The 19,015-nt window shown below is 47.1% G+C and overlaps 1 protein-coding gene across 1 annotated transcript in view; it reads left to right on the top strand.

The window, feature by feature from the left end:
* The window catches only part of LOC112074278 (acid-sensing ion channel 1B-like), an 81,015-nt gene that overhangs the window by 2,201 nt on the left and 59,799 nt on the right, over positions 1–19,015 (top strand). Inside the window, exon 2 of the mRNA XM_070440457.1 lies at positions 15,297–15,424. Coding sequence (XP_070296558.1) covers positions 15,297–15,424 — 128 coding nt within the window. The remainder of the gene's footprint in view (positions 1–15,296; positions 15,425–19,015) is intronic.

Here is a 19,015-nt window from a genome sequence, read left to right as displayed (position 1 = left end):
CACGTCATTCCAGTCAGGCTCACAGGATTCCAGTCCAGGCTCACACGGTATTTCCAGTCAGGCCCACGGTATTCCAGTCAGGCTTCCAGCACAGGTACATTCCAGTCAGGCTCACACGGTATTCCAGTCAGGCTCACACTGGTAGTCATCCAGCAGTCAAGGCTCACGACGGTCATTCCAGTCAGGCCACCAGGGTCAGTTCCAGTCAGGCTCACATGGTATTCCAGTCAGGCTCACACGGCATTTCCAGTCGGCTACCAGGCATCCAGTCAGGATACATGGTATTCCAGTCAGGCTCACAATTTCCAGTCAGGCTCACACGGTATTCCAGTCAGGCTCAACATGGTATTCCAGTCAGGCTCACATGGTATTCCAGTCAGGCTCAACATGGCATTCCAGTCAGGCTCACCGGTATTCAGTCAGGCTCACACGGCATTCCAGTCAGGCTCACACGGTATTCCAGTCAGGCTCACACGGTATCCAGTCAGGCTCACGACGGTATTCCAGTCAGGCTCACCGGTATCCAGTCAGGCTCACACGGCATTCCAGTCAGGCTCCATGTATTCCATCAGGCTCACATGGTATTCCGTCAGGCTCACATGGCATTCCAGTCAGGCTCACACGGTATTCCAGTCAGGCTCACATGGTATTCCAGTCAGGCTCACATGGTATCCAGTCAGGCTCACATGGTATTCCAGTCAGGCTCACATGGTATTCCAGTCAGGCTCACATGTTATTCCAGTCAGGCTCCCAGGCTGTAATTGAAAAAGAGAGAGAGGGTACTTTTAATGAGAGAGAGAGATATAGAGATATGGGTAATGAGAGATATAGAGATACTGGTAATGAGAGAGAGAGATATAGAGATACTGGTAATGAGAGATATAGAGATACTGGTAATGAGAGATATAGAGATACTGTAATGAGAGATATAGAGATACTGGTAATGAGAGATATAGAGATACTGGTAATGAGATATATAGAGAGACTGGTAATGAGAGAGAGAGAGACTGGTAATGAGAGAGACAGAGAGAGAGAGACAGAGAGAGACTGGTAGTGAGGACGAGATAGGTACGAGGGAATTCTTCATTCCATTCCCCTATTCCAGAATGTCTTTTAAATGTTTCAATCATTCTAAAACAGTACTCATCCATCATTTTTATAGCCACCATGACACGTACGCATACTAGAAATATTGTTCTATTCTGTTTGACATACTAAATGGCCCGGTAGTGTGTGTGTGTGTGTGTGTGTGGTGTGTGTGTGTGTGTGGTGTTGTGTGTGTGTTGTGTGGTGTGTGTGTGTGTGTGTGTGTGTGTGGTGTGGTGTGTGTGTGGTGTGTGTGTGTGTGTGTGTGTGTGTGTGTGTGCGCTAAGCACTTCCCAGGTGGTACATGGGTCTCGGTGGTACATGGCCACTATTACAGCCTCCCATCTGCTCATGATAAATATATGGCTTCCTCGTCGGGGAACAGACTCTACAAGATGTCAAAAGCGCTCCACAGGGATGCTGGCCCATGTTGACTCCAATGATTCCACAGTTGTGCCAAGTTGACTGGATGTCCTTTGGGTTGAAACACAGGACACTTTAATGAAGCGTGAATACCCAGCGACGTTGCAGTTTCTTGACTGCACCTACTACCACACCCCGTTCAAGGCATTTGTTCTCCCCGTTCACCCTCTGAATGGCACACATACACAATCCATGTCTCAATTGTCCTCAAGGCTTAAAAATCCTTCTTTAACCTGTCTCCTCCCTTCATCTACATCGATTGAAGTGGATTTAACAAGTGACATCAATAAGGGATCATAGCTTTCACCTGGATTCACCTGGTCAGCCTATGTCATGGAGAGACTAGGTGTTCCTAAGTTTTGGTCCCTAAGTGTTATAGTGCACTAACTTAGGGCTCTGTTCAAGAATAGGCCCTACTGCACTATGTCGGTAGTAGGGTGCCATTTGGGAAGCAGGCTAGAAGAGCACAGTGTCCGGCGGCCAGAGGAAACCAGGCTAGGAAGAGGACAGTGTCCGGGCGGCCAGAGGACCAGGCTAGAAGAGGACAGTGTCCGGGCGGCCAGAGGAAGCCAGGCTAGAAGAGGAAGTTTCGGGCGGCCAGAGGAAACCAGGCTAGAAGCGGCCAGAGGAACCAGGCTAGAAGAGGACAGTGTCCGGGTGGCAGAGGAAACCAGGCTAGAAGAGGACAGTGTCCGGGTGGCCAGAGGAAGGTCAGGCCTAGAAGAGGACAGTGTCCGGGCGGCCAGAGGAAGGTCAGGCTAGAAGAGGACAGTGTCCGGGCGGCCAGAGGAAGGTCAGACTAGAAGAGGCACTGTCCGGGCGGCCAGAGGAAGGTCAGGCTAAAGAGGCCAGTGTCCGGGCGGCCAGAGGGAGGTCAGGCTAGAAGAGGACAGTGTCCAGGTGGCCAGAGGAAACCAGGCTAGAAGAGGACAGTGTCCGGGTGGCCAGAGGAAGGTCAGGCTAGAAGAAAGGACAGTGCCGGGTGGCCAGAAGGAGGTCAGGCTAGAAGAGGACAGTGTCCGGGTGGCCAGAGGAAACCAGGCTAGAAGAGGAAGTGTCCGGTGACCAGAGGAAGTCAGGCTAGAAGAGCACAGTGTCCGGTGGCCAGAGGAAATCAGGCTAGAAGAGGGCAGTTGTCTTGGTGGCCAGAGGAAGGTCAGGCTAGAAGAGGACAGTCTGGGTGGCCAGAGGAAGTCAGGCTAGAAGAGGACAGTCTGGGTGGCCAGAGGAAGTCAGGCTAGAAGAGGACAGTCTGGGTGGCAGAGGAAGTCAGGCTAGAAGAGGACAGTCTGGGTGGCAGAGGAAGGTCAGGCTAGAAGAGGACAGTCTGGGTGGCCAGAGGAAGGTCAGGCTAGAAGAGGACAGTCTGGGTGGCCAGAGGAAGTCAGGCTAGAAGAGGACAGTCTGGGTGGCAGAGGAAGTCAGGCTAGAAGAGGACAGTCTGGGTGGCCAGAGGAAGGTCAGGCTAGAAGAGGACAGTCTGGGTGGCCAGAGGAAGGTCAGGCTAGAAGAGGACAGTCTGGGTGGCCAGAGGAAGTCAGGCTAGAAGAGGACAGTCTGGGTGGCAGAGAAACAGGCTACCAGAGGACAGTGTCCGGGTGGCCCTCCTTCTTTTAACCTTTAGGGCAGGGGGCTAGTGGATGGATAGGGGATGCTAGGGGATAGAATAGGGGAGGGGGATAGGGGATGGATAGGGGATGATAGGGGATGGATAGGGAGGGGCATAGGGGATGGGATAAGGGATGGATAGGGGATGGATAGGGGATGGGGTTAGGGGATGGATAGGGGATGGGGATAAGGGATGGATAAGGATGGTAGGGGATGGATAGGGGATGGGGATAGTGGATGGATAGGGGAGGGATAGGGGATGATTGGGGATGGATAGGGGATGGATAGGGGATGAGGATTGTGGATGGATAGGGATGGATAGGGAGGGATAGGGGATGATTGGGGATGGATAGGGGATGGATAGGGGTTGGAGATAAGGGATGGGTAAGGAATGGGGCTAAGAGATGGTATGGGATGGATAAGGGATGGATAGGGGATGGGTATGGGTTCGGGGTAGGAGATGGATAGGGCATGGTAGGGGATGGATAGGGGATAGGGGATGGGAATAGGGGATGGATTGGGGATGGTTAGGGGATAGATAGGGGTTGGAGATAAGGATGGGTAAGGAATGGGCTAGGAGATGGTAGGGGATGGGTATGGGATGGATAAGGGATGGGATAGGGGATGGGTAGGGGTTCGGGTAGGAGATGGATAGGGCATGGGAGGGGATGGATAGGGATGGGGGCTGGGGTAGGGGATGGATAGGGGATGGGGGTAGGGGATGGATAGTGGATGGACAGGGATGGATAGGGGATGGATAGGGGATGGGCTAGGGGATGGATAGGGGATGGTGGTAGGGGATGGATAGTGGATGGATAGGGGATGGATAGGGCATGGGTAGGGGATGGGGCTAGGGGATGGATAGGGGATGTGGGTAGGGGATGGATAGGGGATGGGGGTAGGGGATGGATAAGGGATGGACAAGGGGATGGATAGGGGATGGGGGTAGGGGATGGATAAGGGATGGGGGCTAGGGGATGGATAAGGGATGGGGGTAGGGATGGATAAGGGATGGGGGGTAGGGGATGGATAGGGAATGGGGGTAGGGGATGGATAAGGGAGGACCAGGGGATGGATAGGGGATGGGGGTAGGGGATGGATAGTGGATGGACAGGGGATGGATAGGGGATGGGGGTAGGGGATGCCTAGGTGATGGGGATAGGGATAGGGGATGGGTTAGGGGATGGAGTAGGGGATGGGAAAGGATAGGTAAGGGATGGGCTAGGGGATGGGTACGGGATGGATAGGGGACAGGACAAGGGGATAGGTAGGGGTGGGGCTAGGAGATGGATAGGCATGGGAAGGGGGAAGGATAGGGATGGGGATAGGGATAGAGGATGGGTAAGGGGATGAATAGGGGATGGATTGGGGAGGGATAGGGATGAGGATAGGGATGGGGCTAGGGGATGTAGGGGATTGGTAATGGAGATGGATAAGGGATGGGATAGGGGATGGAGTAGGGTTTCGGGGTAGGGATGGATAGGGGATGGGGCTGGGGAGGGATAGTGATGGGGGCTGGGGATAGGGGATAGGGATGGGATAGGGATGGGGTAGGGGATGCGTAGGTGAATGGGATAGGGATAGGGGATGGGTAGGGGATTAGGATAGGGGATGGATAGGGGATGGGGCTAGGGATTGGAGATATGGGATGGGTAGGGATGGGGCTTGCGGATGGGTAGGGGATGGATAGGGGATGGGGAGGGGATGGATTGGGGTGGGGGATGGTTAGGGGATGGAGCTAGGGGATGGATAGGGGATGGATCGGGGATGGATAGGGATGTAAGGGATGGGGGTAGGGGATGGATAGGGGAATGGGGCTAGGGGATGGATAGTGGATGGACAGGGGATGGACGGGAATGGATAGGGGATGGATAGTGAATGGATAGGGGATGGGGATGGGGATAGGGGATGGAAGGGATGGACAGGGGATGGATAGGGGATGGGGCTAGGGGATGGATAGGGGATGGGGCTAGGGGATGGATAAGGGATGGGGGTAGGGCATATGGATAGGGATGGGGCTAGGGGATGGATAGTGGATGGACAGGGGATGGACAGGGGAATGGATGGGGATTGGGGCTAAGGGGGATGGATTGGGCTAGGGATGGATAGGGGATGGGGTAGGGGATGGATAAGGGGATGGATAGGGGATGGAGGCTAGGGGATGGATAGGGGATGGGGCTAGGGGATGGAGATATGGGATGGGTAGGGGATGGGGCTTGCGGATGGGTAGGGGATGGATAAGGGGTGGGGATAGGGGATGGATAAGGGATGGATAGGGGATGGATAGGAGATGGATAGGGGATTGGGTATTGGATGGGGATAAGGAAGGGGCTAGGAGATGGATAGAGAGAAGAGACACAGGAAATGTTCGTCGTTCCTATCGCCCCCAATCTCTTCAAAATATATTTCCTCCACTCTTTATTTCTCCCTCCTACCTCTTATTTGAATTCACAGCTTCAGAATTAAACCATGCATTATTAACTGAGTTACAGTATAGGGAAGAGAATACATGACATGCCCCATCAGGGATAAAAGTAGAATAATATAGTAGATACTAAGTAGATAATATAATAGCTAATATAGTAGATACTATAATAGATACCATAGTAGATAATAATAATAGCATAATATAGTAGATAATAAAAATAGATAATATAGTAGATACTATAGTAGATACTATAGTAAGATAATATGGTAGATAATTAGAAGATAAATTAAGTAGATAATATAGTAGATAATAAGGTAGATAATAAGGTAGAGCTAATATAAAGGGTTAATAAGGTAGCTAATATGAGTAGATAATATAAGGGATAAATATGGTAGATAATATAGTAGATAGATAGGTAGATAATATAAGGGATACATATGGTAATAATAAGGGTAGATAATATAAGGGATCATATAGTAGATAATATAAGGTGACAATAAGGGTTAGATAAATAGTAGATAATATATAGGATAATATGGTAGATAATATAGTAAGATAAAAGGTAAGATAATTAGTAGATAATTTATATAGGGATAATAATAGTAGAATAATATAGTAGATAATATAAGGATAAATATGGTAGAGTAATATGGTAGATAATATTGGTCGATAATTATAGTAATAATATAGTAGATAATATGGGTAAGATAAATATAGTAGATAATAAGGTAGATAATAATAGTTAGATAATATAGTAGATAATATGAAAGGGATACTATAGCAGATAATATAGTTAGATATAGGTAGATAATATGAGTAGATAATAATAGTCGATAATTATAGTAAATAATATAGTAGATAATATAGTAGATACTAAAGTGTAGATAATATAGTATTAATAAGGTAGATAATATAGTATATAATAAGGGATAATATGGTAGATAATATAGTAGATAATAAGGTAGATAATATAATGGAATATATAGTAGAATAATAAGTAGATAATAGTAGATTATAATATATAGATAATATAAGGGCATAATATGGAAAATAATATAGTAGATACTATAGTAGATAAGATAGTAGGTAAGTATAGTACATACTATAGTAGCTACTATAGTACATAATTAGTAGATAATAAAGGTAGAATGATATAGTGATAATAGTTTCGATAATATGTAGATAATAAGGTAGATGAATATAGTAGATAATAAGGTAGATGATATAGTAGATAATAAGGTAGAGAATAGTACGATTGATATAGTGATAATAAGGTAGATTGATATAGTAGATAATAAGTTAGATAATATATGTAGATATAAGGTAGATAATATACGTAGATAATATAAGGGATAATATGGTAGTAATATATAGGGTAATATGGTAGATAATATAGTAGATAATAAGGTAGATAATATAAGGGATAATATGGTAGATAATATGTAGATAATATAAGGGATAATAATGGTAGATAATATAGTAGATACTATAGTAGATTAAGATAGTAAGGTAATATAGTACATTAATATAGTAGCTTACTATAGTACATAATATAGTACACATAATATAGTAGATAATAAAGTACAATAATATAGTAGATAATATGGTAGATAAGTATGGTAGATAATATAGTAGATAATATAAGGGATAATATGGTACGCTAATATAGTAGATAATATAAGGGATAATATGGTGGTAAGAATAACTATAGTAAGAAACTATAGTAATAAAGATAGTAGGTAATATGTAATAGTATAGTACATAAATAGTAAGCTACTATAAGTACATAAATATAGTACATAATATAGTAAGATAATAAAGTCATAATATAGTAGAATAATAATATAGGGCATAATATGGTAGATAATATAAGGGGATAATATGGTAGATAATAAGTAATACTATAGTAGATAAAGATAGTAGGTAATATAGTAGATAGTATAGTACATAAATTAGTAGATATATAGTACATAATATAGTAGATACTATAGTACATAATATAGTACATAATAAAAGTAGATAATATAGTACATAATATAGTAGATAATTAGGTAGGAAGTTAGTACCATAATAATCTAGATAGTAAGTTCATAATAATAGTAGATACTATAGTACATAATATTCGATAAGATAGTAGATACTATAGTAGACTATACAGTAGAAATCGTGTGTTTTGTCGTCTGGTTATCCTGTTAGCATCTTTGACTGTTAATATTTGTCATTACTGTGGGCTACTGTGTCATGACTCACAAAACGTTTTTATTCCCGCTTTTTTACAATGCCAATAAAGCTGGTTTGAAATTTGAAAGTGTGTGTGATTTCCATAATTATGGCAGGTTTCACTAGCGAACCACAAGACTCTATTATCAACTAGGAGTGTGGAGGTTTGAACGGCATTCAAGATACGGACTCAGAGACCAAACGTTAATGCTAATATTAGCAATGCTATTTTATTCGCAAATTAAAAGTGCATAACCAGTGGTTAGTTGGTCTACAGTCCACTAACATCCCAGTTTAGTTGGGTTTACCGGTCCACTACTCCCAGTTTAAGTTGGGTTTCCGGTCCACTACATCCCAGTTTAGTTGGGTTTAACGGTCCACTACATCCCTGTTTAGTTGGGTCCTAACGGTCCACCACATCCCTGTTTAGTTGGGTCTACGGTCCACTACATCGCCAGTTTAGTTGGGTATTACGGTCACTACATCCCTTTTAGTTGGGTTTTACGGTCCACTACATCCCTAGTTTAGTTGGGTCTACGGTCCATACATCCCTATTAGTTTGGGTTTAAGCGGTCCATCTACAATCCTGTTTCGTTGCGTTTACGGTCCCATACATCCTGGTTTAGTTGGGGTTTACGGTCCACTACATCCCTGTTTAGTTGGGTCTAACGGTCCACTAACACCCTGTTTAGTTGGGTTACGTCCAACTACATCCCTGTTTTAGTTGGGTTTACGGTCCACTACATCCTGTTTTAGTTGGGTCTAACGGTCCACTACATCCCTGTTAGTATTGGGTTTGACGGTCCACTTACATCCCTGTTTTAGTTGGGTTTTACGGGTCCACTACATCCCTGTTTAGTTTGGGTCTTAAAACGGGTCCACTACATCCCTGTTTAGTTGGTTTACGGTCCACTACATCCCTGTTGTAAGTTGGGTCTACGGTCCACTACATCCCTGTTTAGTTGGGTTTATGTCCACTACATCCCAGTTTAGTTGGGTCTACGCCACTAACATCCCTGTTTAGTTGGGTCTACGGTCTACTACATCCCTGTTAGTTGGGTCTACGGTCCACTACATTCCCCAGTTTAGTTGGGTTTACGGTCCATCTACATCCCTGTTTAACGTTGGGTCCTTACGGTCCAACTAATCCCCTGTTTAGTTGGGTCTACGGTCCACTAAACATCCTGTTTAGTTGGGTTACGGTCCACTAATCCGCTGTTTAGTTGGCGTCTACGGTCCGCACTACATCTGTTTTAAGTTTGGGTCTACGGTCCACTACATCCCTCAATTTAGTTGGTTTACGGTCCAACTACATCCCTGTTTAGTTGGGTTTACCGGTCCACTACATCCCTGTTTAGTTTGGGTCTACGGTCCACTACATCCCTGTTTAGTTGGTTTACGTCCACTGAAGTCCTGTTTAGTTGGGTCTACGTCCCACTACATCCCTGGTTTAGTTGGGTCTACCGGTCCACTACATCCCTGTTTAGTTGGGTTTACGTCCAACTACATCCCTGTTTAGTTGGGTCTAACGGTCCACTACATCCCTGTTTAGTTGGGTCTACGGTCACTACATCCCTGTTTAGTTGGGTTTACGGTCCACTACATCCATGTTAGTTTGGGTCTACGGTTCCACTACATCCCTGTTTAGTGTGGGTTACGGTCCACTCCATCGCCTGTTTAGTTGGTTACGGTCCACTAACATCCTGTTTTATTGGGTCCTCACGTCCACTAAATCCAATGTTTAGTTTGTGTTAACGGTCCACTACATCCCTGTTTAGTTGGTTAACGGTCCACTACAATCCCTGTTTAGTTGGGTCTACGGGTCCACTACATCCCTGTTTAGTGGGTCTACGGGCCACTACATCCCTGTTTAGTTGGGGTTTAACGGTCCACTACATCCCTGTTTAGTTGGGTTTTACGGTCCAGCTACATCCTGTTTAGTTGGGTTTAAACGGTCCCAAACTAACATCCCTGTTTAGTTGGTTTACCGGTCCCACTACATCCACTGTTTAGTTGGGTCTACGGTCACTACATCCCTGTTTAGTGGGTTTTACGGTCCACTCCAATCCATGCCAGCACTATCAGATGATCCCTGTTTAGTTGGGGTTACGGTCCACTACATCCTTGGCAGTAATCTCTGTATTCTCTCTCTGAATAGAGATGACATACAGACGTGTAACGCTTAAATGTTATTTTCTATCTCTGTGATAAATAAAGCAATTGACCTGTACAGATATGTTTGTTGTGTGATATACTTGAATAAATGACTTAATTAATGTATACAAAACCATTTAATTGGTATCCACTTTAACCCTTAGAGCATGGGCCAGACAGTTAAGACCACAAGGCTATTAGTGTCACCATGGCGATGATAATATGTAGATACCACCTATAGTGGATGAATGCACAGCAACGATATTGAGTTCATCACCAGATTAATGTTCAATTAACAGCACATAATCTATAAACATGTAATTGTGAAACATCTTAAGTCGGAAATGACTGCCCCGTACCCCCCTAACCTCCCGCACCCTACCCCCTACTCCCACAGCCTACCTCTCTCTGTCGTGTCCTCTCTCTCTCTCTCGCATTCTCCTCTTCCATCTCTCTCATCTCTCTCTCTCTTCGTCTTCGTCTCTCTCTCTCTCTCGTTCTCCTCTCTCTAATGTCTCTCCTCTAAATGTCTCTCTCTAATGTCTCTCTCTCTATATGTCTCTCTCTCTATGTCTCTCTCTCGTCGCTGTGGGCACAGCGGTGCTGCTAGCTCAGTTGTTTTTAGGTGTCAATTAGAGCTTAAACACACAGGCCACAGCATGTGTACTGGAGCTGTGTGACACTTGCTTTATCACTCTCGTCCTCCTCCCAGTCTCCTCCCCTCGTCTTCTCATCTTTTTTTCTGAGAGATGTTAAAGTGGGTCAGGGTCAACACACCACACACAACACACACACCACACACACACACACACATCACCCTCTGAATGGCACACATACACAATCCATGTCTCAATTGTCTCAAGGCTTAAAAATCCTTCTTTAACCTGTCTCCTCCCCTTCATCTACATCGATTGAAGTGGATTTAACAAGTGACATCAATAAGGGATCATAGCTTTCACCTGGATTCACCTGGTCAGCCTATGTCATGGAGAGACTAGGTGTTCCTAATGTTTTGTCCACTAAGTGTATAGTGCACTAACTTAGGGCTCTGTTCAAGAATAGGCCTACTGCACTATGTCGGTAGTAGGGTGCCATTTGGGAAGCAGGCTAGAAGAGCACAGTGTCCGGGCGGCCAGAGGAAACCAGGCTAGGAGAGGACAGTGTCCGGGCGGCCAGAGGAAACCAGGCTAGAAGAGGACAGTGTCCGGGCGGCCAGAGGAAGCCAGGCTAGAAGAGGACAGTTTCCGGGCGGCCAGAGGAAACCAGGCTAGAAGCGGCCAGAGGAAACCAGGCTAGAAGAGGACAGTGTCCGGGTGGCCAGAGGAAACCAGGCTAGAAGAGGACAGTGTCCGGGTGGCCAGAGGAAGGTCAGGCTAGAAGAGGACAGTGTCCGGGCGGCCAGAGGAAGGTCAGGCTAGAAGAGGACAGTGTCCGGGCGGCCAGAGGAAGGTCAGACTAGAAGAGGCCAGTGTCCGGGCGGCCAGAGGAAGGTCAGGCTAGAAGAGGCCAGTGTCCGGGCGGCCAGAGGGAGGTCAGGCTAGAAGAGGACAGTGTCCAGGTGGCCAGAGGAAACCAGGCTAGAAGAGGACAGTGTCCGGGTGGCCAGAGGAAGGTCAGGCTAGAAGAGGACAGTGTCCGGGTGGCCAGAGGAAGGTCAGGCTAGAAGAGGACAGTGTCCGGGTGGCCAGAGGAAACCAGGCTAGAAGAGGACAGTGTCCGGGTGACCAGAGGAAGTCAGGCTAGAAGAGCACAGTGTCCGGGTGGCCAGAGGAAATCAGGCTAGAAGAGGGCAGTGTCTTGGTGGCCAGAGGAAGGTCAGGCTAGAAGAGGACAGTCTGGGTGGCCAGAGGAAGTCAGGCTAGAAGAGGACAGTCTGGGTGGCCAGAGGAAAGTCAAGGCTAGAAGAGGACAGTCTGGGTGGCAGAGGAAGGTCAGCGCTAGAAGAGGACAGTCTGGGTGGCCAGAGGAAGTCAGGCTAGAAGAGGACAGTCTGGGTGGCCAGAGGAAGTCAGGCTAGAAGAGGACAGTCTGGGTGGCCAGAGGAAGTCAGGCTAGAAGAGGACAGTCTGGGTGGCCCAGCAGGGAAGGTCAGGCTAGAAAGAGGACAGTCTGGGTGGGCCAGAGGAAGGTCAGGCTAGAAGAGGACAGTCTGGGTGGCCAGAGGAAGGTCAGGCTAGAAGAGGACAGTCTGGGTGGCTCAGACGGAAACCAGGCTACCAGAGGACAGTGTCCGGGTGGCCCTCCTTCTTTTACCCTTTAGGGCAGGGGCTAGTGGATGGATAGGGGATGCTAGGGATAGAAGGGGAGGGGGATAGGGGATGGATAGGGGATGGATAGGGGATGGATAGGGAGGGGCATGGGATGGGATAAGGGATGGATAGGGGATGGATAGGGGATGGGGTAGGGGATGGATAGGGTGGGGATAAGGGATGGATAAGGGATGGATAGGGGATGGATAGGGGATGGGGATAGTGGATGGATAGGAGGGATAGGGGATGATTGGGGATGGATAGGGGATGGATAGGGGATGAGGATTGTGGATGGATAGGGATGATAGGGGGGGATAGGGGATGATTGGGGATGGATAGGGGATGGATAGGGGTTGGAGATAAGGGATGGGTAAGAATGGGGCTAAGAGATGGTATGGGATGGATAAGGGATGGATAGGGGATGGGTATGGGTTCGGGGTAGGAGATGGATAGGGCATGGTAGGGGATGGATAGGGGATAGGGGATGGGAATAGGGGATGGATTGGGGATGGTTAGGGGATAGATAGGGGTTGGAGATAAGGATGGGTAAGGAATGGGCTAGGAGATGGTAGGGATGGGTATGGGATGGATAAGGGATGGGATAGGGGATGGGTAGGGGTTCGGGTAGAGATGGATAGGGCATGGGTAGGGGATGGATAGGGTGGGGGCTGGGGATAGGGGATGGATAGGGGATGGGGGTAGGGGATGGATAGTGGATGGACAGGGATGGAAGGGGATGGATAGGGGATGGGGGCTAGGGGATGGATAGGGGATGGTGGTAGGGGATGGATAGTGGATGGATAGGGGATGGATAGGGCATGGGTAGGGGTGGGGCTAGGGGATGGATAGGGATGTGGGTAGGGGATGGATAGGGGATGGGGGTAGGGGATGGATAAGGGATGGACAAGGGATGGATAGGGGATGGGGGTAGGGGATGGATAAGGGATGGGGGCTAGGGGATGGATAAGGGATGGGGGTAGGGGATGGATAAGGGATGGGGTAGGGATGGATAGGGAATGGGGGTAGGGGATGATAAGGATGACCAGGGATGGATAGGGATGGGGGTAGGGGATGGATAGTGGATGGACAGGGGATGGATAGGGGAGGGGGTAGGGGATGCCTAGGTGATGGGGATAGGGATAGGGGATGGGTAGGGGATGGATAGGGGATGGGGATAAGGGTAGGTAAGGGATGGGGCTAGGGTGGGTACGGGATGGATAGGGGACAGGACAGGGATAGGTAGGGTGGGCTAGGAGATGGATAGGGCATGGGGAAGGGAAGGATAGGGATGGGGATAGGGATAGAAGGATGGGTAAGGGATGAGATAGGGGATGGATTGGGGAGGGATAGGGATGAGGATAGGGATGGGGCTAGGGGATGGTAGGGGATTGGTATGAGATGGATAAGGGATGGGATAGGGGATGGGTAGGGGTTCGGGTAGGGGATGGATAGGGGATGGGGCTGGGGATGGATAGTGGATGGGGGCTGGGGATAGGGATAGGGGATGGATAGGGGATGGGGGTAGGGGATGCGTAGGTGATGGGATAGGGGATAGGGGATGGGTAGGGGATTAGGATAGGGGATGGATAGGGGATGGGGCTAGGGAATGGAGATTGGGATGGGTAGGGGATGGGGCTTGCGGATGGTAGGGGATGGATAGGGGTGGGGAGGGGATGGATGGGGATGGGGATGAATAGGGGATGGAGGCTAGGGGATGGATGGGGGATGGATCGGGGATGGATAGGGATGGATAAGGGATGGGGGTAGGGGATGGATAGGGGATGGGGCTAGGGGATGGATAGTGGATGGACAGGGGATGGACAGGAATGGATAGGGGAAGGATAGTGAATGGATAGGGGATGGGGATGGGGATAGGGATGGACAGGGATGGACAGGGGATGGATAGGGGATGGGGCTAGGGGATGGATAGGGGATGGGGCTAGGGGATGGATAAGGGATGGGGGTAGGGGATGGATAGGGGATGGGGCTAGGGGATGGATAGTGGATGGACAGGGGATGGACAGGGGATGGATAGGGGATGGGCTAGGGGAGGATGGGCTAGGGGATGGATAGGGGATGGGGTAGGGGATGAATAGGGGATGGATAGGGGTGGAGGCTAGGGGATGGATAGGGGATGGGGCTAGGGGATGGAGATATGGGATGGGTAGGGGATGGGGCTTGCGGATGGTAGGGGATGAATAAGGGGTGGGGATAGGGGATGGATAAGGGATGGATAGGGGATGGATGGAGATGGATAGGGGATGGGTATTGGATGGGGATAAGGGAAGGGGCTAGGAGATGGATAGGGGATGGGGAAAGGGGATGGATGGGGGGTGGGTAGGGGATGGGTAGGGTGGCAATGGGATGGATATGAGATGGATAGGGGATGGATAGGGGATGGGTAAGGATGGGGATAAGGGATGGGCTAGGAGATGGATAGGGATGGGGAAAGGGGATGGATGGGGGGATGGGTTAGGGGGGAATGGGGTAAGGATGGGGACTAAGGGATGGGGGCAGGAGGATGGATAGGGATGTGGGAATAACGGGATGGGGATGATTGGGGATAAGGGATGGATAGGGGAATGAGTAGGGGCGGGGGATGGATAGGGGATGGGTAAGTGATGGGGATAGGGGATGGGGATAAGGGATGGGTAGGGGATGGATAGAGGATGAGTAGGGGAGGGGGATGGATAGGGGATAGGTAAGTGATGGGGATAAGGGATGTGGCTAGGAGATGAATAGGGTATAGGTAAGGGATAGATAGGGGACATTAGGGGATGGATGGGGATAAGGGATGAGGCTAGGAGATGGATAGGGGACGTTAGGGGATGGATGGGGATAAGGGATGGGTAGGGAATAGATAGGGGACGTTAGGGGATGGATGGGATAAGGGATGGGGATAAGAGCAGGCTAGAAGACAGGAGGAACATCAACAATAGAGTATACATCATTTTGAGATCAATCTGTTCTTCTGATTCCTTATTGTAATCACATATTCAGGTTATTAATTTCATGTTTTTTTCTCTGTCCAGTTGAATGAAATCATACTGATTAATACACTGACCCATGCTGTTTCTGACATCTGTTTTTGGAATGCAAGTTTCTTATCTTTCCCTTCCTCTCTCCAGATGAGACGTCGTTCGAGGCGGGCATCAAGGTTCAGATCCACACACAGGACGAGCCTCCCTTCATTGACCAGCTGGGTTTCGGAGTGGCCCCGGGCTTCCAGACCTTCGTATCCTGTCAGGAACAACGGGTAGGGTATCAATCAATCAATCAATCAATCAATCAAGCCTGACATTATTGGCTCTTCCCAATGTGGGCTTGCTACAAGGGAAGGCACAAAATGAGTAAAAACAAAATAAGGGTTGTGTGGGTTATTTTTGATGTCTGTATGTGGGAGGTTGTTTTGTTGTTCCTGATGATGTCATCCTGCTACATTAATGGGGGCTGAATGACGTGTGTTGTCATATACGCAACCATCATACACCATTATAGTGATTTCCAAAGGTCATGTTCTTGTTGAAAACAGGACGAGGTTATTCTGAAACACAGTCAGTCAGTTTCACCCTGAAACAGACTCTGACCCTGAAACAGACTCTGACCCTGAAACAGACTCTGACCCTGAAACAGACTCTGACCCTGAAACAGACTCTGACCCTGAAACAGACTCTGACCCTGAAACAGACTCTGACCCTGAAACAGACTCTGACCCTGAAACAGACTCTGACCCTGAAACAGACTCTGACCCTGAAACAGACTCTGACCCTGAAACAGACTCTGACCCTGAAACAGACTCTGACCCTGAAACAGACTCTGACCCTGAAAAGACTCTCCAATCTCCTTTTATTTTCCTGACGTATGTTACATTACAGGGATCTCATCAGTGGCTTGGTGGATATCCACACTTTTCAATCAGTGCTCCCATGCTCTCTCTTCGGGAGAGAAGAATAATTCCATATGATGTGTTCCAACCAACTCTACCCTCTCATCATCTACACTACCGTTCAAAACGTCGGGGTCACTTAGAAACGTCCTTGTTTTTTAAAGAAAGGCACATTTTTTTGTCCATTAAAATAACATCAAATTGATCAGAAACACAGTGTAGACATTGTTAGTGTTGTAAATGACCATTGCAGTTGGAAACGATTTTAATGAATATCTACATAGGCGTACAGAGGCCCATTATCAGCAACCATCACTCCTGGGTTCCAATGGCACATTGTGTTAGCTAATCCAAGTTTATAATTTTAAAAGGCTAATTGATCATTAGAAAACCCTTTTGCAATTATGTTAGCACAGCTGAAAACTGTTGTCCTGATTAAAGAAGCAATAAAACTGGCCTTCTTTAGACAAGTTGAGTATCTGGAGCATCAGCATTTATGGGTTCGATAACAGGCTCAAAATCCATCTCCTACCTTTCTTCTGAAACTCGTCAGTCTATTCTTGTTCTGAGAAATTAACCTCTTTGGGCTAGGGGGCAGTATTCGGAAGTTCGGATGACTGATGTGCCCAAAGTAAACTGCCTGTTACTCAGGCCCAGAAGCTAGGGTATGCATATAATTGGAGCATAATCTAGCATTGGATAGAAAACACTCTGAAGTTTATAAAACTGTTAAAATAATGTCTGTGAGTATAACAGAACTGATATGGCAGGCGAAAACCAGAGGAAAATCCACCCTGAACTTTTTCTTTTTTAGGTCACAGGCCATTTCAATGCTAGCCTATGGGATATACAAATAAATAGGACCCCGATTGCAGTTCCTATGGCTTCCACTAGATGCCAACAGTCTTTAGAAAGGGTTTCAGGCTTGTTTCTTGAAAAATGAACAATTAGTTGTAGTTTTTCCAAGGTGTCCCTCATTAGAAAAGTAGTCTTGTTGTGCGTGAATGAGGTGCGCGCTTTTCGTTATTTATCTTCCCAATTGAACATACTATTCTCCGTCTTAAATGTTATAATTTATTTAGATATTAGAGAACCTGAGGATTAATTAGAAACATCTTTTGACTTGTTTGGACGAACTTTACCAGGAACTTTTGGGATTTGTTTGTATGCATGCTGAACAAGTGGATTGCTGAAATCATTGGCGCCAACTAAACAGACTTTTTTGGATAAAAGAAGGACTTTATCAAACAAGATGACCATTCATCGTGTAGCTGGGACCCTTGGGATTGCAAACAGAGGAAGATCGTCAAAGGTAAGTGATTTATTTAATCGCTATTTGTGATTTTTGTGACGCCTGTGCTGGTTTGAAAAAGTATTTTGATGTGGGGTGCTGTCCTCAGATAATCACATGGTATGCTTTCGCCGTAAAGCCTTTTTGAAATCTGACAAAGCGGTTGGATTAACAAGAAGTTACGTTTTTAAATTATGTAGGACACTTGTATGTTCAAGAATGTTCAATTTTACTAATTTGTCATTTGAATTTGGCGCGCTCCAACTTCACCGGATGTTGTCGATTTTGATACCGCTAACTGGATCGGATCCCTAAGGCTATTCCATGCGAGAAATTGACAAGAAACTGAAGATCTCGTACAACACTGTGTACTACACCCTTCACAAAACAGCGCAAACTGGCTCTAACCAGAATAGAAAGAGGAGTGGGAGGTCCCGGTACACAACTGGGTTGGACCTTTCTGCTGCATGCTTGTAAGGCTCTGATTGTCCAAAAGGGGTCCGGACCCGTCTCTTCACTCTGGACGATGCTCCTTTAAAAGATAGTCTAGCCAGCCATGTCAATGGTTCCCATTGGGTGATGAGAGTAGCGTACTATGGTGATTTGAGAAGTAGTAGAGTGGTCCCACTTAAATTCGCTTTTGTAGATACTTTACGATACGATAACATCACCTCCCGGACAATCAATGGTACGGCTGACAGCTAATCAGCCATACCAGTGATTGTCCGGGAGGTGACGTTATCTTCTCTACCTCGTGTTGAGAATTCAAACTACTTTGTACATGAGCTGCAGCTACATGCCTCTCTGATCTAAATGTTAATCCGGGACGGTTCCGTGAGGCTGATTCGCTCTCTGACCTCACTCAGGGCGTGACTCCTTACTGTGCAAAGTTTATAGGACACAAATGATCTCTTATGGTTCCTAAAATCACATTCCTATCTTAACCTAAATACTTTCATCATTTTTTATATTGCATACACAACAGGAAGGATGGAGACTTCATACATGTAGTATATATACTTTAAGTTACAGTATTTCCTTTATAAAAATGTTTATGACATCACAAAATAACAACCCATATGACATTATTATTCTTTAGCTCGCCTCTGACCATTCCCCACGTTCTCTGTTAGGAATATTTTACAGTATTCGCTTTGGAACGTGTTAGAATTTCGGCGGGAAAAGTCTCTGGAGACAAAGGAACCTCCTGTGTTCATTTGGAGAGGGATGTTCTCTGGATCTCATTTAATTAGGGCGGCAGGTAGCCTAGTGGTTAGAGTGTTGGACTAGTAACCAAATGTTGCAAGATCGAATCCCCGAGCTGACAAGGTAAAAAATCTGTCATTCTGCTCCTGAACAAGGCAGTTAACTCACTGTTCCTAGGTCATCATTGAAAATAAGAACTTGTTCTTAATTGACTTGCCAAGTGAAATAAATGTTAAAAATATATATTTTACAACAGGGCGTGAGGTGTCAACCCCCCACCCCAGCAGCTCCCTCCTCCCCCTCTGTGGGTGAGAGAGGGTCTGGTTGAAATAAGCCATTTTTAAGCTGATCCTCACAGGACAGTCTTGACAAATGCGTATGATGAAATGAACACAGGAGATAGGAATTGAATAGATCATGTTTCTGCCAGACAGGTCATCAGAGCGCGCAACAGAACAGTGTAC

This window comes from Salvelinus sp. IW2-2015, unplaced genomic scaffold (assembly GCF_002910315.2).
Source record: "Salvelinus sp. IW2-2015 unplaced genomic scaffold, ASM291031v2 Un_scaffold2558, whole genome shotgun sequence".
In the NCBI taxonomy this organism is placed as follows: Eukaryota; Metazoa; Chordata; class Actinopteri; order Salmoniformes; family Salmonidae; genus Salvelinus; species Salvelinus sp. IW2-2015.
The sequence above is the reverse complement of the archived record's forward strand: the minus strand, read 5'-3'. Positions and strand labels throughout refer to the sequence as shown.